This window comes from Berghia stephanieae, chromosome 3 (genome assembly GCF_034508935.2).
Source record: "Berghia stephanieae isolate SIO BIC M18660-M18661 chromosome 3, UCSD_Bste_1.3, whole genome shotgun sequence".
NCBI lineage: Eukaryota > Metazoa > Mollusca > Gastropoda > Nudibranchia > Aeolidiidae > Berghia > Berghia stephanieae.
Genome location: NC_088362.1, coordinates 77571864 through 77593075, shown reverse-complemented (window position 1 = coordinate 77593075; position 21212 = coordinate 77571864). Strand labels below are relative to the sequence as shown.

Sequence of the window (21212 nt, the reverse complement as noted above, 5' to 3'; positions counted from 1 at the left end):
CCAACTAGTTCGGCGTTGGCAGCTGTGTTGCTCGTGATTGCGACCATGTGGAGAAAATAAATATTACGGTACGTAGCTGAGATTTTAAGCTTTTTTTTTCATTTTTATATGTGTAGGTGCTTTTGAAAACAAAAAAGTTATAACAGCACGGTACTTATTTTTCAGCCCGCCCTTGTATATATTATATATGTTTGTTTTTTTTAAAATAGGGATGATGTCAAAAATGTTCCGTGCGACCCATGTAAAATGTTGCCAATAAGCACGGGATTACTGGCAAATTTTTAAAAATTATAAAACTATTATTTTAATACAAGATATTGATGTATTGCGTTTAATTAAAAACTCATATCATCCACCAGCCAGATATAACGTACCACCACTATCTGTAACTTTAAACGTTTATAGTCTTATTGATACAATTTAGTGAGAACTACTCAAAACAAATAGCTGGCTAAAACAATAACAAAGAGTTGAGTGACGTCAATATCCTTCTTTCTATACGACTAACTTACAAACCTTTTCTAAATTAAGTGCAATTCTATCACCCGTTTACTCAAATGATTATTTATAAAAAATTTAATCTGCTATGGAATAAGGATCGATCATAATTCGAGGTCGGGAATTGCCATCTGGCCGCCATGTTGCCAGATTTATTTGCACGCACCTACATACTTTCTTATCGAACCGATTTTGGTCGTTGATGTCTCGGTCTATAAATTTCTCACAGGAGTATGATGATTAAAGTAGGAGAGTGCCTGTTCGTAATAGATTTTATTTCCCCGCAATTATTATTGCATCTCCACTATTACACACACACACACACACACACACATATATATATATATATATATATATATATATATATATATATATATATATATATACATATATATATATATATATATATATATATATATATATATATATATATATATATATACATATATATATATATATATTATATATATATATATATATATATATATATATAGTTAGAGTGGGAGACGTGGGACAATAATGAACTTGTACATTTGTATAGCTCCCAAGGCTTTCTTTTAAAACCAATAATTTCCATTTTTACTCACCGTTCATGAAAACGTAAATTTTCAAAAATTTAGACATTTAAAATAAATAATTTGATAGTTTATTTGAGTCTCAATTTGATACAAGTCAGGGGAACATGGACGCGAACCAGGAAGATTTGAGACAGACTGGGAGACTTGGGACAGTCACTGCAAACTCTTTTTGAAATATCATTTAAATAATTGAAGACCAAAGAGAAAATGGATTGCTTATATTATATTATTTTTAGTTTCAAATACGTAATTATTTTTATGAATTCAAGTTTGAAACAAACAATTATTAGATTATCAGTACCACAAATATTCAGTGACTAATTCTACTGTAAGTTTGAACTTTCCAATGTAATTTTTAGAAATCCGATATCTTCAGAACGGCTTGCCTTTACATTTGGGGTTATGATTTATAAATCGAACATTGGTGATAGGAAAATGGCTTATGTCTGTGGGTTTTTTTTAAACGCATGTTATTATATGGCGTATCATTATAAGAACTTTCCTTGAAGGTCATTTTCATCTTCCACATTGTTTTTCTTCACTAGCCGTATGTCACGTGAAACTAGTCTTTTCTTTGTAAATCCACAGAATATTGTCCACCATAGTTTTAGTTTTGGCCTTGTTCAATAGATCAATTGTCGAACTTTTTTTCTGTTTTGTTTTTCATTAGCAGCCATGGAATGTCCAGTTTTTGTGTTTTTCTCTTTCTTTTTTTCTTTTTTTCTTTTTTTTTTTGAGGGAGGGGGTGGTGGTTTGTGAGACCCGTTTCGTTGAAATTGAAACCGACAACTTTCGTCTGTGTCAAAACTTCGCAATAAAAAACGACTTAAAAAGTAATAACAACAACAACAAAATAAATTTTGATGAATCTCCAATATTTAGTCTATTAAATACAAAATGGCGGTTGGTTAAAGAACTCTCAGAGACAGTCATCTCTCGCTTCTTTGTTTTTGTTCCATTTTCAGTTTCCTGTGTTATTATTATTATTTTTTGTTGTTGTTGAAATATTGACCACTGCTATTTTCTATGCCAAACGTCCAAAACTACGCACTGTGCGTCGAAAATGCTTTAAGACATGTCTCCAACTTCAACATCCACCTCCAATACTCATGAAGCATACTGAATTGATAAAAAGCCAAGAAATGAATAATTCCTTGTCTAAATGTGAATATGTCTTGAAACATGAAAATAAAGAAACACATAAACTTAGCTACAAGCATCAATCATATTTGCAATGGTGCAATGAAGTAATAAGACATGAGTTAGGGAGGCAAGATAATGTGTCCCAAGTCTCCCTTGCCTTCTTAACATATTGAAAAAAGTATGACGCTATTTCAATACGAAGCAAAAATTATAAACACTTGGAAATTCTACACGCAACAAGAACAAGACGTTGAATAAATACTCGCCAAGTTTCCTCTGTTGGTTTAGAAACAATGTCGATTATACCAAAGTCGTGTAAAAATCACGATATCGAAAGTTTCCAATCTTGTGTCTTGTTTTCATCAGTGTAGTGTTATATAATATGGGGGCAGTTGCCACGTCTTGTTAAAAAGCAAATGACTGATCCGGAAGGGGTCTGGAATGTTTGTTATTTTAAAAATCCTAACAGAAAGCAGAAACCACGTGATTTATTTCTGAAGATAAACGGCCTCCAGTGAGTCCTGACTTGAATCCAATGGACTACAACAATGATGTCAAACATGATCTATAAAGCCCCCCATAGACGCCGACATCCGCTTATAGCGGGACGGATGACCTATCGCTGTGACCCGATCCCTGCATTTATCGCAGATGATTTTTGCCCACATACGGGGAGATATTTTTTTGAGGCGATCGGCGATCGGGGGCATGGCAGTATAAAAAAGTGGACAATTTTTTTTCGGATTTTCGCTGTTTTCACGTCGGATCCGTGATCAGCGTCAAATTTACAATATGTTTGATACTAAGAACTGTGTGTTTACTCCAAAAATTGGTGCAATTAGAAATAAATTTTAATTAATAGTGAGGCTACGATCCCAGTTACTGTCTGTTATTCTATCTTTCGTCTTGCGCACAATAGTGATTACTTCTCACTAAATTATATCAATTAGACTGTTGAAGGAACGAAATTGACATTATTCCACTCTTTGTTATTGTATTAAGGCAGTCATTTTGGTAATTAGTTCTCACTAAGTTATATCAATCAGACTTTTAACGTTCAAGGTTACTCGTAGTTTTGTGTGACGGTACGTTATTTCCGACTGGTGGATGTTGTAAGCATTTTACCTAAACTCATAGCATCAATAACCGTCCAAGATATTCGCATCATATGTAGCAATAGCTATAATAATCTAACATGTCGAGAGAGAGAGAGAGAGAGAGAGAGAGAGAGAGAGAGAGGAGAGAAAGAAAGAGAAAGAGAGAAAAATTTACTTGCGCTATATATACCGCTATATTCAATAAAGGTGCTCAAATCACTTTATAAGGGTCTTTGGTCAACATAAAAACATGTTAGACGAGACATGACTGTTAAGCGATATTGCAATTGTTTCCCGACAGAGACGACGCTGTAAACAGCGAGGTACTCATTTTAATAGTGAACAAGGTGAGAGAATGCGAGTAAAGAGCCTTTTCCAAGGACTCAATTATGCGCCACTCAGAGCGGGACTCGAATCCAGTACCGTCCGATCCAAGGCGAGTGTCATTTCACAAGATCACATGCATAGCCGCACAAAAAAGTGATGAGAGAATAGATTCATATGTATTGAAGGAGGAGAGAGCGGATGGAGTGAGTAAAGTTCTTGGATATTTATAAAAGGAACCAAATTGACGTCACTCATCTCATTGTTATTGTTTTTAGACACCCATTTTTATGATTAGTTCTCATTAAAATATATCAGACTATAACGTTCAAGGTTCCTGTAGATCTTTGGGCTGGAGTGATATTTCTGGCTGGCGGACTTTGTGAGTATTTTAATTTAACACAGAGCATCAATAGAAGGAATGAATTTGACGTTAGTCAACCCGTTGTTATTGCTTTTAGACAGCATTTTATAATTAACTTATCACTAAGTTATATCAATCAGACAATGAACGTTCGCGTTTGCAGTTTTGTGTGTTAATATGTTATACCCCGATGGAGATGTCGTGAGTATTTTTCCAATACGCATAACATCCATACATTACAATCCGATTTAAGTTTAAAAGCAACGTAGACCACGGAAATTTTTCCATTTTGTGGACAATAAAGATTTGTTATTTATCGTCATTATTATTATTATTATTATTATTATTATTATTATTATTATTATTATTATTATTATTATTATTATTATTATTATTATTATTATTATTATTATTATTATTATTATTATTATTATTATTTATAAAACCAATCGACAGTGTTCCCGTGGCAGGTTAAACGGGTACTCCTCGGGACTACTCGCATTCGCACCCCCCCCCCCCCAACCACCACCGCCACCCCACACACGCACACAGCTCTTTTTTTTTTAGGGGGGGAGTTGGGGGGGGGGGGGGCGTTGTTTGTAGATTATAATTCAGGGTTACAATGCCCACCCCTGTCATCAAGGCTTTTTGGCATCTGCCAATCCCAAATGTCTGTGTCAAGGTCGACCGTCATGTCGCGACAACGGGTGAGGAGGAAAAAAAAAAAAAAAAGAACTGGCATATTATTATATCATTACATTGAAAATCATGAAAACTATTTTTTATTTTGTATGAACGAAACTTTTGCCATCTACCTCTTCCTGGCGCAACATTTATAAAAATATTATTTTAAAAAAATAATAACACAGCATTTATTTGGCGCAATATCCACGTGCTCAAATCGCTTACAAGGGGTCCCAAGGCAACAGCAATATTAAACTTGAAAGACAAGACATGACGCCTGTCAGGCGATGGGACATTTTTTTCCCAACAAAGACAGCGAACGGTCATGTACTCATTTCACACCTGAGTACGGTGAGAGAATGTGAGTTAAGAGCATTTTCCAAGGACTCAACTCTGCACCACTCAGAGCGGGTCTCGAAACCTGAACCTTCCGATCCGAAAGCGAGAGTCATACCACTTGATCCATCACAAAACAGGGAGGGGCCCTGTTCTGTCGGCCAAATAGCCTCAATATTAATTAAAATTTATTTCTAATTTCATCAATTTTTGGAGTAAAAACATAGTTCTTGGTATCAAACCTATTGTAAATTCGACGCTGATCATGAATCTGACGTCAAAACAGCGAAAATCCGAAAAAAAATTGTCCAATTTTTTATACTGCCACGCCCCCGATTGCCGATCGCCTCGAAAAATATTAAGCAAAGCGGGCTTTGCGAGCGATGGACCGTACCTAGGTTTATCGGCCAGGTATTTGGCCACACACATTGCGTTTTCACCCCGGTTTGCCTGATCGTGGTTCGGACGCCTATCAAAACCGTGCGCGTGTATGGAGCCTTTAAGAGTTGTCCACGGTTTTGCACAGAATCAGAGTTAAAAAGAGTCAATTAAAAATGTATGGGGTCGAATCACTATTTAAGAAAAATTAGAAAATCAATTGGGTCACCTGGGAAAAGGCTACACATAGTCATAAAGCAAACGAGGAGATATAAAGAGGACATCAAATTTCACCCCGAATTTTCGACATGGTAAATATTCGGTCCATTTATTAAAACATTCGTAGAATTGACAGTTTTCCACACATTTTCCTTTAAAATTGCGTACATAAATCTGAATAAACGGATTTGATTTTGGTAAAAATTCAGACTCGTATTATTTATGGTCTGACGGCTACGGATTCTAAACATTTCCAGTTTCTTTCTCGCACCCCGTCGCGCGCGCACGTACGTCTACGCACAATGGCGTAGAAACCACTGCAATATGCATACAAGATAGGTACCCCGAGCCGTAAGACCTGCATATAGAACAACGCTAGCAATAATTAATCATAACGTTTTAAAACGCCCTTTTCTATATTCAGGGAAATAGCCGCGTTAAGTTAATCGCTTCTTCATTTCAGTGTATTCTATTCTTATTAACCCGTACCACAGTTGACAGAGCATTCGGTGTAGGTATAGCCTACTTAATTGAAAATGTATGTGCATGTCGACCGTTATCTGTACCGGTTGTAGTTGAGATTATTTTCTAGTCCAACTGTATGTCCACCCAACAGGGATTGGGTAGTTGGATATGTTAGATCTGGCGGAAAGTACCGCACTTATAATTTGCAATAGACAAGTGCAATATGCAAAGGGTAGCAAACAATTGTTACCGTCTGTTTATTGCTACAATATGGGATAACCAACGGATTAACGGTTCTATGAGCCTTGTGGATATGCATAGAGTAAAGACGAGATCTTGCATCGTTGCAACTGAGATGCCTGATCTGAAAATGCATCACCGTCTCTTATCTGCAGGTTGAAAATAAGCACCCTGACTACCCAGATTTGCTAAACAAGTTTTAAAAATAAATGATAAAGCATTGAATGATCCGATAGTATAGAAGGAAGGATATTGACGAAACTTAGTTCTTTGTTATAGATTTTAGGCAGACATTTTTATGAGTAGTTCTCACTGATAAGTAGCAATCAGACTATAAATGTTTAAGATTACACATAGTTTTGTTTTACGTCGTTCCCTACGTTATATCCTATAACTAAGCGCACAGCATCAATTTTTAGATGGTTGTTTTCGGGTGAGTTTTTGATGTAATGATGAAAAGGACGTGGTCAGCATGCCTGGAGTGGTAAAATAAAAGGGCAAACAGACGAAATTAGAACAATAGCTCTCAGAACGGGGGAAAATCTGTTTCCTAAGGAAAACGGGAATTCAGGGATCATCATAATATTCGAGGAAACGCCTCGAGTATTCAAGGGATGTTACTCATGAAATTGATCAAATTGATGAGAGTTGTTTTATGTAAGGGACGTTACTCTTGAAATTACATACAATTTTTCCGGAACTGAAGTGAACCAAGCAAACAGGGTTGCCAGTTTGGCATTTTAAATGCCAGATTCCAAAAATCTGGCATTTTTGAAAACCATTTGGCATTAGAAAAATCATTTGGCATTTGGCATTTTCATTTGGCATTTTCTTTTCTTGTATATTATACTTCAAATGACACCTTTTCATTTTATCCATTTCAATTTTTTATCTTAAATCACTTAGTTTAGACTCCACTTAGTATCATGTAAATAATTACCCAACAAATTAGTATATTAAAAAAAAATAAAAAAAAATAAAAGAAAAAGAAAGAAAACACGCAAGCCACCAGGATATGATAGTAAATTGTCTATCAAAAGTGAGTAGTTTTCTTAGTGGGGGTGGGAGTCAACAGACTTTGGCATTTTTTTGAGTGTTTTGGCATTTTTTGAGTCTTCCCCTGGCATTTTGTTGAAAAATAATCTGGCAACCCTGCAAGCAAAACAAATCGTTTCATTTGCATCAATAAAATTCTACATAGGACAAAAACACCTTGTCCTATTTTTACTGACTGTGGTTGTTATTGGTTGAAGACATATCGACATGTTCGTATTTTTACACATACTGTTATAAGTTCAATATTCCCATCGGTTAGAACAGATTAAGATAAGCAAAACTGTCGGAATTAATTGTGAAATGAAGAGTGACTCATAATAATCCGTCTGCCAACTTTCTTTACTTTAACTTTAGGGTGACCAAGTTTAGCTCGTACAGATTGAAGTTGAAGCATGATATATTGTGATATAGCATCAATTAATTCAGAATCGTCACCAGACTTAGACCCTAAAGATTAATTTTCGCCAGTGATTGAATCGTTCAATCGAAGGAGGATGTCGGATAACAAAGTGGACAAAGGCAATGGAAATGCCCAACGCCCTATCATTTCCTCAGATGTAAACAAAACCGCCAACAAAGCAAGTGACTTTGAGCGGATTCGACAGAGTTTGGCTAAAAGATCAATGAAGGTGAAATTTGATCTAGAGGGTTCCCAGTATAAATCAATTGAAAACATTGGAGCCGGGGCTTATGGTGTGGTGTGCTCGGCAGTCAACAAGAGGAATGGAGAAAGAGTTGCCATTAAAAAGACATCGCATGTATTTGAAGTTTTGACCATAGCCAAAAGAACATATCGTGAAATCAGGATTTTAAAACATTTTAAACATGACAATATTATCAAAATCAGGGACATCCTTCTCCCTAAGGAGGACGTTAAATCCTTTGCAGTAAGTATTATTATTATCGAAAGCATATTCTTAATTCTAATTCTAATACTATAGATAATACTAATACTATACTAAATATGATAAAAATTATGATTTAATAAGGCGATGATATTATTTATTTTTATTTTGTTTTTGCTTATTTTGGTGGAGGTTAGGGGAAGAGTTCTATTACTACATGTTTCATGATTCCAATTGAGTATGAAATTAATTCCGCTGTTTTAGATTGAACTTTACAGACCAAGCATCAATAACCTATAATCTGCTTAAAAGTGATATAGGTAATACTCAACTATTTACAAACAATAATACTTATACTGTTAGGGTTATGATGGGGTGATAATTGATAATATTATTATTATGTTAGAAATAATTTTTTTTTTAAACTGCGTATGAACAAAGTAGCAATCCGGACTGAAGTCTGAATAGTCTCCCATGACTATTCTGACTCAGATTCCGATGTGCGTGTGCAAACACAGGGGGAACACAGTGCGGGCAGTGGCCAGAGGGTTGAACTGCTAGGAGCAGAAGAAGAGTTCAGAAGTCATTCTGTTTTGCCCATCTGAAACTAACACAGCTGATACCCCTTCTTCGGACTAGGATTGCTGCCTGTCTAACTCTATCAGAATATGTATTATTTTGTCCTGATTTATTTGACGTTGTGTAAAGTTGTTACAAAAGGGTTTCCTTTAGACCACAGTTACTTGACTGACTTTTTATTTTCCTTTTGAAAGGTTTTAATTTAACTCTTTTAAATTTCTAGTTGGACTTCCATTTGATCAATGATATTTTCTTTTTCGTCAAATAAATCAGCGGGTTTTGACTACCTGTTCAGTTACAATACATTTATTGTTATTTTCATTTGCATCAATTGTATGTAATTGTGTTAAACAATTAACATAAATTGAAATTTTTAAAAACAAAACAAAAAAAAACCCCAATAAACTAAACTGCCATGGGAGACTAATTCAGACTGGAGTCCAAATAACTTGTTAATTGCCCATGCATTGGATTTTGAGTCTGAATAGCCATGGGAGATTATTCAGACTCTAGTCTGAATAGGCGTGGCCACATATTAAATTATAACTTACATTATCCTCTGTTCATTCTGTTAACCACAGCAAACATTTATATTCAAAATTTGCTACAATAATTTTAATATTATATCTATTTTATTTTTGCTTTCAGGATATTTATATTGTTTTTGACCTCATGGAGAGCGACCTGCATCACATCATCTATTCCCAACAAGCTTTGAGCGAAGAACACATTCGCTATTTCTTGTATCAAATACTGAGGGGTCTTAAGTACATTCATTCAGCTAACGTGGTACACAGAGATTTGAAGCCAAGTAATTTGTTAGTCAATGAAGATTGTCACTTACGCATTGGAGATTTTGGTATGTATGAATTGGAGACAATATCTTGTTTTATTTAGATGCAGAATATCTATAACTTTGATGTAGAACAATTTAAACATTTTATTTGTCATGAAACTATATATGAAAGGCCTAGTCATGGACAATATTTTCCCAATCTTTTTCCCTTGTTTTGGTCAATATGAAAAATAACAAATTGTAATCATCTGCAAAGAGGTATCAATGTAAAAAGAAAACCTGGCTATCAATAAGTATTTTTGAGATTTAGCTAAATCGAAAGAATGGGATAAAAAGCAAAAAGTATACAGAAGTGAATTAAGTTTACCGACATATATGCTATCTCCAGAACAGATAAAAATGATATAGTTCATGCAAAGATATCATCTTTTTTGCTATGTCCAGAACATATAAAATGATATAGTTGAGGCAAAGATATATCCTTTTGCTGGGTCCTGTATGCCCTTTGATAGGGATTACTGCCAACTGATTTGAAAATTAATAATTGACTATTGTAGAGTTGTTTTTTTTTTCCAGTTTCAACGATTCCTTCCATATATATTTGTTTTAAATATGGTTTTGAAGTATTACTTGATTTCAAAAAACAAGTTTACAATGTTCTTTATTTAGAAAGATTTATAATGATTTAAATTCACAATCTACTTTATCTTTATATTGACATATTACATGATTCACACAAATTACTTATTGGGAAATGCTTAAAAGCAATAAGATAATTAAATTTTTAAAAAGTATCCTACCACACATATTTATATTTGAATTTTTAATATTAACAATTCTGTTTCATCAATTGCTTATCAAATAAGCAGCATTCTTCCTAACAAGCTATTTGAATTAAAATGAATCGTGACTTTGTGTAAAGTAATTACTAATTAATCTATTGTAGCATTGTGTATATTATTGTTATTTACTGGTGCTTTTGAAATTACTACCTTATTTATTCATTTATATTTTTTTACAATATTGACAGGAATGGCCAGAGGTATTACTTACACTCCCGATGAACCAAACTACTTGATGACTCAGTATGTAGCCACACGCTGGTATCGGGCACCTGAAATTTTGCTATCCATGATAGAATATGGCACTGCTGTTGACATGTGGTCTGTTGGGTGCATCTTTGCTGAAATGATTGGACGTAAACATCTCTTTCCGGGTAATCTATTTTCTCTATAATAGGTTGTTAAATTTGATTCTCTCTCTCTCTCTCTCTCTCTCTCTCTCTCTCTCTCTCTCTCTCTCTCTCTCTCTCTCTCTCTCTCTTCTTCTCTATCTTTCTCTTCTATCTCTTCATCTTCTCTCTCTCTCTCTCTCTCTCTCTCTCTCTCTCTCTCTCTCTCTCTCTCTCTCTCTCTCTCTCTCTCTCTCTCTCTCTCTCTCTCTCTCTCTCTCTCTGTCTATCTATCTGTCTATCTTTCTCTTTCTCTCTCTCTCTCTCTCTCTCTCTCTCTCTCTCTCTCTCTCTCTCTTTCTCTCTCTCTCTCTCTCTCTCTCTCTCTTCTCTCTCTCTCTCTCTCTCTCTCTTCTCTCTCTCTCTCTCTTCTCTCTCTTCTTCTCTCTATCTCTCTTCTCTCGTCTCTTCTTCTCTTCTCTTCTCTCTCTCTCTCTCTCTCTCTCTCTCTCTCTCTCTCTCTCTCTCTCTCTTTCTCTCTCTCTCTACCTCACCCTCTCTCTTTTTCATATCTATCTATTTCTCTATTTCTATCACAATCTGTTTGTATCTAAAGCAATTGCTTAAGAATATGCACCATATTTCTTTTTCATTTTTACCAACATATTTAAGTATCAGAAAATCGAACGATCCATTATGCATCAATTTTCAATCGTCTTCGTTTATTTAAAAATTTATTTTAAGGAAAAGACTACATTTCCCAAGTTAAGTTGATATTGGGTGTATTGGGAACCCCATCAGATGCTTGGATGAAAAACTGTCAAAATGACATCCTTAAAAGAATCATCAAAAGTGAGTTCCTTTGTTGTATTATTTATTTGTTAGTAGGTTGGTTGTTTTATTTTTTGTCATTTTTTAAATCTTTATTTAATGACCTTTTTACTTTATGCCTTAAAACATATCTTTCAAATCAATTAGATGCATAACAGATTTATATATTTAAAAATTTGTTTAAAATTTATTCGGGGGGGGGGGGGGGGGGGTGTTTCAATTATAATTTTCTTTTTTTTTTCTTGAATATTTCTCTTTTTATTTTACATGTCTCTTCAAGTATAAATTAAAAGACATTGCATATGATTCTCAAATGTTTTAAATTGTCAGCACGTTCTTGATATCTACATTTGATATAACTTTTCAGGTCTGGGCAAAAAGCCAGCAGAGCCGTGGGCCAAGTTGTTTCCCAATGCAAGTCGTAAATCCATAGACTTGTTGTCCAAGATGTTGGTACTCAACCCTGCTGAAAGAACCAGCGTAGACCAGGCTTTATCTCATCGCCTGTTGAATCACTATCATGACCCCGATGATGAACCCATTTGTGTGCCAGCCTTCAATTTTGATTTTGAAAATAAGGTAATGGCTCTCTTCATTGTCAGAAATTCTTGTCTTCACAGTCAAATACAATAATATAATCTCATAGTATTGCTAGCTTTGAAAAACGAGTAAAGAGAACTAAATGATTTAGGCACATGAACTAAAATTTTACCATCATTATGGTTGAAAAAAAAAATATAGCACCTTCAGTAAAGGGCAAATTATGTAAGAATGAATGATTTAACTCATATACTGCTTTTGCCACATAGAGATGACGATGAGCAGCTAACTATATGTTGTGTCATTATTTATAGATGGTTTTAATGAAAATTATTATTATTCATTGCAGTAGTGTAAACAGTAAAATTATGGAGTTAACTATATATATATATAGTATTATATGATCCAACAAGACTTTCGATTGCTTTCACACATATAAGTTTGATAAGTGTTGTCCACTGATGCTATCAGTCATTGACCGTAGAGGTTTTGGATAGCTTGTATAAAAAAAAAACAAGCACAGGGACATATGACCACATTTTTTTTTTTTTGAATTACTGAAATGTTAGAATATGCTTTTGGATTAAATTTGATATTGATTTACATATATCTCGTCGGAATTGATTGTTTAATACTGTTTTTCTGTTATTTTCCTGCTAAATTACAAATCAAGATGTTGTGACCGTGATAGTAACAAAAAGAAAATGAAGGTAATAACTGCATATCAATGAAAACATAGCATATTCTTCGAAAAGAGGCATCTGTAATGAATTATTTGGAAAATATCATTGTTAAGATTTGAACTGTCACCACAGAAATTCGAGTCATTGGATAGAGATTATTCTTTTTAAAAATTGTTCATTACATCAGGAGATGGACATGTCTGAATTGCGTACAGCTACCATGAAGGAGATCATGGATTTTCATCAGCCTAAACCTCCTAGCCTAAGTTTTCCAGCTTTGTTACGACCAGCACCTAAAGGCAATGATTCCTCCAGTGAGAAAAATCATGTCTTCAAGAAGGACATTGTTTTTACCGCCATTGATAAAGAAGGTATGTCTGTTTTTGGCTGAAGAAAAAATAAGTCATTATTTGTTATTGATTTTATTCATTACCTCTGGGGTAGGATGCATATTAAAGTAACTCCTTTTTTATATTCTAACATTATAAAAATGTCAACTCATTTCATGGTTACTGATGATACTTGAAACAAAGCTTAAATATCATTATGATCTTTGCATTTTTACTGTGTCATTTAAATTCATATCTTTGGTGTTCCATGTTTGATTAGAACTGAAGAAAATGTATTCTTTTTGTTTGATGGAAATAAATGTGTTTTGTTGGGGTTTTATTCATTTTCTTTTGTTTGTAACACTTTGATTTGATCAGAACCAGAGCTTAAACCTGTCCTCCCAGATTCATCATTTGATTCAAAAAGTGAGCAGCTGTCAAGGTCAACGAAAACATCTCCTGTTTATGTCGACACATCCAAAAGCCAATTAGACCATCCGTTGTCTGACATTGAGATGCTGAGTGCAAAATCAAACAACGGGATGATGGACATAACAGCAAAGTTTGACCCTGTCGAAGATAAACCTGAAGTAACTGTTGTTGCTGTCCCTGAAAAGAAGGACGTGAAAACAACATCAGACAAAAAAGGTGGCAATACTATATCAGAAGACACCAAAGCTCTGGTCAAACAGGCCTTGTTAAATGCTACACAAAGGAGACAGAGAGGTTAGTCATTGTTTATCCTATGTATTGCTAGCTTACCTCATTGTTTTCTTTAGGGCATTGTTCATTTTCTAAATTTTTTTGTGTGAAAACCTATTCATGCTCATTACAAACATGTAAAAAGATAGTAAAGATTTTGATGAAGGACATCATATCCGACTGGTAAATTACGACTGCACTAGCTTTATTTGGCATGAAAGGGAGACAATCAGGATGTCTAATTCTGCTTTTGACTTTTGAACACCTCTGTTTGTTTCTTTGGAATATTATGGTCAACTACATTGTACTTCAAAATCGACAATTTGAAAAGTAGAAAAAATCCAAAAAAATGTTTTTTTGTTGGTTTTGTTTTTGTTTTTTTGGGGGTTTTTTTGTATATAATTTTTTTTCTTGTTGTTGCAATTGTACTTATTTATTTCTCTCTCTCTCTCTCTCAGAGCCACAGGGAGGGGAAGCAGAGAAGACTAAACCGGTGACAGCTGCACAACGGCAAAAAGAAAGAGAAGAGAAGAGGAAGAAGAAAAAAGAAAGAGCAATGGAGAAAGGGAAAAAGGCAAATAAAAAAGCTAGTAAGGAATACAAGAAGAAATGAAATGCATAAGAGCATTATGATTGAATAAAATGAGTTTCGTTAACTTTTCTTGAGGTTAAAATTGTATTTTGGTCAATCTGAAAAAAAAAAAAAAATTAAGTCACTCAACCCTAACGCCGACTATATCCATAGATTACCTGGGTTACTTTTACGCCATGCCAATTTATTACATAGAGAGACAAATTATAGGCATTAGTATCAAAGCTAATTTTTTTTCATTTTTACATGTTCATGGTAGTTGAATAAAACATGCTTATTTTTAATACATTTTTCTCCAATTTTGAAAAGTAGCAAAATCTCTAGGATTGAGTGAGTTAAATTAGAAATACTGAGATAATCCTCGTGACTGGTGGATTGCTTGCTACAGTGCAAAATTGTCCATATAGTCTAAGCTACTTGCTCAAGAAAAGTTTCTCTGAACTCTTAATGTTTTGAGGTTTTAGAAGAAAACAGTTCAGAATCAGAAAAATCAGGTGCTCATGACCCAGTTACTACCATGAGAGCTGAATGTTCAAATTTATTTGTAACGAACTCCGGTCAAATCATATTGTTATTTTACGATTTGTAATGAACTCAGCCATCTTGATGGTCTGCAGTTTTTTGTTGTTGTTGTTTTGTTTTTTTGGGGGGCAGAGCGGGGTTTATATGTCATGTAATTGTTAATGTTATTTATTTTTCTCATGTAGCTGACAACTGTAAGTATAGATCGCTGGTTTGGCTACATTTGCATTTTCAACACAAAACAATTTGCCACCAACTCAATTTTAACTCATCGCGTATACTTGCTCACTGATTCATGAATTCTTTTCAATTCACTGGACTGGTTACTGTTGTCAAATGTACTCATGTCCTTATAGCTTGTGAAGAAATCTGCCAGGATATAGGATATGAGTAGTTATCACTCTATAGAATCACAAAATAACCCAGGAATTTGGTATTACTATGCAGATGTCTAAGTGATCACATTATCTGGACTGGTTATTGCAAGAATTAAATCAACTTCATTATTTTATGTCAACTGTATATATAATTGAAAATGATAAAGAACAGCAGTATTTTTTAAATCATTTTATTTTTAAATTGATTATTGTTATCGAAATTACACTTGAGTTTAGGAAATGCTTTGAGGTGTAATATTAATTATTCTTCTGTGTAGCATTATCATTTTCTTTTTCAAAAGAGCATAGGCGTTGTTGAAACATAAAATTCATTATTATTTAAATATATCTTCATAAAGAAGGTGTGAATCTGTATAAAAGGTGAGAAAACTTTCAAAGGTTCAGGGAAGTCAAAGAAAATGATGACATAATTACATCGTACCACATGATCACATCATGCATCGCATAATTAGCATTTTAAACATCATTCATTGCAGTGAGGATGATAAAATATCAACATGCTCTCTATATTTTTTTTTCTGCAGCTGTTCAAGAAAAACACATCAACCTGTCTAATGAGGATCTTGAGTTGTTACGTCGCTGGACCAGCATGCAATTCCCCACCCAACCTATAAAGGAAGGCTGTGGTGTTGGAAGCCCTCCTGACCTTTCCATCTCATCCTCAAATAACACGAATACCACAAACAACAGCACCATTGCAATTGCTGCAACTACCAATCCTGACTCCACCATTGCATTAACAATGATCCCTACAAGTACACTATCAAATACCCAAACCAATAAATTCTCTAAAGAAGGATTTGCGATAAAAAATTCTAAGAAATTCAGGCAGATTTTGTCCAAAAGTTCCGCACCCTCCAGCACCCAGCAAACATCTACGATTGTGAATGCTACATCAAGTCAGGCCTTTTCAGGTGGTTCAGTCGTGTTATCATCATCACATTTAAATCTCTCTATGACAAATTTCATTCCTGTCTTAGCAATACCATCCACCACTAATCCGGGTAATGTGGAGATCAAACGAATAATGCCTCCTCCACTTCAAACTACAGCTCCTTCCTCCACCCATTTAACAAGCCAAACACCTGTAACCAATCAAATATCAAGTGCTTTATCATCATCTAAAACCACCAAAGCTAACCTTCAAAAGAGCATAATGAGAAGAGCGTCAAGCAGTAGTGTTAATGCGCAATCGTCTACTACCACAAAATCTATTTCTGTATCCTCTCCCCCAAAGCACCCAAGTGGTCAAGAGCATTTTCAGTCCTTGTTCCATCACCATAGACACTCGACTGGAAGTATGCAAACCCCTCCCAAAGCTACATTGGATACTGCACAACCAGCACAGGAGGTTGATAAAAACCAGTGCAATGTAGCACGTGATATCAAGTTTGACAGACCTACAGAAAATTGTTCCTTTAATTCAGTGAATGATTTCAACCAATTCAAAGAGACAATACAAGGAACAGCATCATCATGTCCTCAACAACCTTTAATTGGTGGCTTAAACTCAGGTGTGAAACAACAGTCACCTGATATATTAGATTTACTTCAGCAAAGTCCTGACACTCTTAATGATTTGATTGGACCCCAGCCAAAGCAAAATCTTCTCGAAAACTCAAATCCGTTAAATATCAATACAAATTCTACATCTCCACCGCCCCCTCCTCCCTACCCATTTCATAGAAGTCCTCAACAGATTCAAAGTTCATCTCCAAGTCCAAACCATACGCCTTCCTTTTGCCTACCTGAAAATTCTCCGCAAAGTAATCCAAGTCTCACTTTCTCTCATAGTTTTGGAACGTTTCAAGCAAACTCCCCTGGAAATTCCAATGATAGTATGCCCAGACCATACCTGTCTAAGCATCATTCTGAACCCCAAATATTGCGCAATTACTTCCATGACAGTCCTAACCAATCTGACATTAATATTCACAACTCATCTTTTGTTGGAAATAATGAAGATTCTAGATCAAGTAATATATCCACACCATCATCAACACCGATGTCCTACTTTGACCAGTCTATGGATCATCAACAATCTCAAACATTGCCTTTTCAAAATTACCAGGATCAAAAACGGCTTCCTTATCAGCAACTGCAGCAGCAGCAACAACAACAAAACCATCATCTACAATTTCAGCACCACCATCACCATCATCAAGGTCAACAAAATCAGCAGCAAGAACAGTCACATGTGTTTGATTCAAGTCTACCTTTTCATGGACCACAAAATCAACCAACCAATTTTGGCATGAATCATTCAAGACCGTCAGCGTCAGCATCTTCATTTCTTTTCATGAACCCAAATCCTGAATTTTCTCAAGCTCAACAGCACCATCACCATCAACAACAACAGCAGAATAATCAGCAGCCCAATTTACTCCAACAACAGAATCAGTTTTCTCAACAGAATCAGTTTCAACACCAACAGCCAGAGAATCATTTTCAACAGCAACAACATCGACACCAACAGCAAAATAGCCTTTTTCATCACCAGCAGGAAGAACAACAGCAACACCACCATCAACGACAACCGTTCAGCTCTTTTAACACCCAGTCTGAAATGTTTTCAAACCATCCATCTCAACAACATCATAACATACAATCTTCAAACTTTGGGGCCAACAACAATGACTCACAGTTGACTTCCAACTCCAATTATTTGACAAAGCCTAATGTTGGGATTTCCCATCCTAATTTTGGTGCATCTGCCAATCCATCTACATCGGGTAAGAAACCTATAATCAATAAAAGAGCAGGCTTTGACATTAGAATGAGACAATGGTCAATATAAGGCTATATAGGACAATACCACATCATTTAAAAATAAACTAAATGGTATCATGGATTTTCAACCTTTGAGAGCATGCAACTCACAGTTGAGATACTTCCATTTCTTCTTAATCTGCATGTCACACACTTACCAGCTCCACCGATGTTTGCCTCTATCTATATTTTTTAATGTTATTGCTCTGCTTCTGTCCATGCTGTATTCTTCCTTTCTGCTAACTCTGCTGAACAGATTATTGGCAGAGGCAGTATTTTAAACGCAGTGCCTTAGCAATAGAAGAGAGTAACACATAAGCAAATTAAACCATACACCACTGATTCTTATCATTGAAGTTCAAACTGTTATTAGATCTTTTAGATCCATTAAGCTTGTTGAAGCCGTAGTCTATTCTAATTCCTGTTTGTTGCCACCTTGTCTATTGCAAACCTGTATCCGTCATATGTCCTCTTTGCTCCTGTTTTTGTTTCTTCCCTTCATTTGTGACCCCTCATCTCAAAACAGTATTAAGTCAGGATGATTAAGATGCTGAAAATGGAATTTGTAGCCAGAAATACCATGCTTACGTTGAGTTTATATGCTTTATAGAGAAGTTATATCATATTTTACTGTGCTAAATACCAACGTTTCATATTTTTGACCAGTTTAACTATAATTTGACTGGTCCATCCCGACATAATACCGTTTTGAGACAAGGGGTCACATTGTGGTGCATTTATTAAATATATCACAATATGAAAGCATATTATCATGTTATTTTAAACAACTGACCTTATTATATGTCCCAGGTCACAAGAGCAAGAGTCCACAGCTTACCATCGACACCCAAAAGGACTCTAGAGGAAACGATGGGAATCCCCAAGACCTGATAGCCATGCTGACCAAACAGTTGTCCAAGTCAGCAGTTGTGGACACATTCCCACCTGCCCTGGCTCTTACTCCTAGGGGAACTGGAGCAGGTTATGGTGTTGGGATGGATCTGGACGCCATGTTGACCGATGCTCAAGACAATGCCAGGTGTGCATCATTTGTGTTTTGTATAAGTTAAGATGATTTTAATATCAGAAGAAGTAGTAGTAATAATAGTAGTAGCTTGTGGAGACTGAGTTTATCTTATAAATAATGGGTTTCTGTTGCTTTAAACCTGCAATTGCTTGTTACCCTTTAGACTTGACACTTTCCATCAAACAAAGACAAATTTCCCCTAGGGGATGAATAAAGGGAATTTTATTTATTTATTTTATTATTTTATATATGTGAAATATGTGATGCATGATGTGTAAGATTTCTAAACTCTAACATCACTATGAGGTAGAGGGTTGCATATATTTTTTTTTAGAAAATCAACATTAAAATCTCATTGTTCAATCCCCAGTATGAGAGTGGAACAGAGTCCATTGTCGTCCTCCTTGATTGCAGATTGGTTAGCAGTGAGCGGTGCCATCAGTCAAGCTGATATTGAAGCGTTAGAGAGAGAGTTTGTCCTACCAAGTCCCATGAATGTCAGTTATAATGATGTCAACTTTCACCAGTAACTGTTTATGATGTTAATAAGCAGTGCATCTTATTATGAAATTGATATAATCCTGATCGGCACATTCAGTTATGGAGATATAGAAGCGTTATAAAAAAAACTTTCAAAACTTGTCACATTTATATATCGCAATATCCACTAAATCTGTTTATACAAGGGATCCCTAGCCACAAGCAACACTTATCATGTAGGACGAGACAGGATGCCTGTTAGGCTATATTACAATTTTTTTTTCCTACAGAGATAATGCTGTTAACAGAAAGGTACTCATTTTACATCTGAGTATGGTGACAATGTGAGTAAAGAGCCTTTTCCTTTTCCAAGGACTCAACTATACGCTACTCAGAGCAGGATTCAAACTCTGGACATTCCGGCCCGTTGAGAAGTGTCATACCACTAGTTGATTGTCCTATTGGCATTTAAATATATTAAAATTTTATGAACATTAATGTCAGACTCGAGCAAGGCACTTGAATAAGAATGTTGAATTTACTTTACTTTCAAATCCGTAGTTTTACCTATGAACAACTGTAATTAATTGCATCTTACAATTAATATGGTTGGATGTTGGTTTTCTTTAGGGATTTTTTAAGGTTTTGTTTGGTTTGCCTTTTGGATTTTAAAAAAATCTTTTTCATTTATTCAATACAAATTAAAAGTAGTCCTTCAAAGTCATTTAGACAATGTAGTTGTAGAGTTAATGGACAGTGCTTGCTACCCTTTATATAGGATTCTAGTCTGTTGCCAAGTACACATTATCCAGTTCAGCAGGTCGGATCACCCAATCTCCTCTGAGTCTGAAAAATAAATATCAGTCAGTTGGGGATCGAAACTGGTAAAAATTATTATAAATTGAATTCTATGTTAATTGAGCTTTTGGAATCCTCAGTCGTTTGTATTGAGTCAAGACAAATGGTAGCCACTCCTGTTCAAATCATGTTACAAAAGTCAGTCAAGTCAGAGTATGTTTGCCTCCTTGAATCCATGCGTGTTTACATTTTTGAATTATGAAGTTTTTTTCATGTGATATTAAAGGTGTTGTTTATGTATGAGTTTGTTAAGAGAAAAATGTGATGTTTTTGCTATTAATTTCATTATTTTTATTTGTTATAATGACGATGATGTTGGATGGTTTTAGTGATTTACGTGGTTGCTTTTATTGTAACATGCTATTTTTATTCTTCTTCTTCTTCTTCTTCTTCTTCTTCTTCTTATTATTATTATTATTATTATTATTATTATTATTATTATTATTATTATTATTATTATTATTATTATTATTATTATTATTATTATTATTCATTATTATTATTATTATTTTTATATTATATTATTATTATTATTATTATTATTTTTATTATTATTATTATTATTATTATTGTTGTTGTTGTTGTTGTTGTTGTTGTTGTTGTTTATGTCATTACTATTCAGGGGAAAATATGCAGACATTCCTTGAAACTATTTGAGTGTCCCCCTTTTCAGTCGGAATTCTCATGTCGCTTTCGATTTTGGCACAT

At 34.8% G+C, this 21212-nt stretch overlaps 1 protein-coding gene across 1 annotated transcript; it reads left to right on the top strand.

Annotated features, from left to right (window-relative positions):
* Positions 1 to 7009: 7009 nt before the first annotated feature.
* Positions 7010 to 20989, top strand: LOC144968504 (uncharacterized). The gene is made up of 12 exons (XM_078906942.1): positions 7010 to 7040; positions 7486 to 8269; positions 9455 to 9665; positions 10633 to 10818; positions 11518 to 11625; positions 11972 to 12183; positions 13015 to 13198; positions 13535 to 13882; positions 14317 to 14448; positions 15895 to 18102; positions 18950 to 19178; positions 19537 to 20989. The coding sequence occupies exons 2-12, from the start codon at positions 7877 to 7879 to the stop codon at positions 19694 to 19696; spliced, it is 4371 nt and encodes a 1456-aa protein (XP_078763068.1). The 5' UTR covers positions 7010 to 7040; positions 7486 to 7876; the 3' UTR covers positions 19697 to 20989.
* Positions 20990 to 21212: the final 223 nt, after the last annotated feature.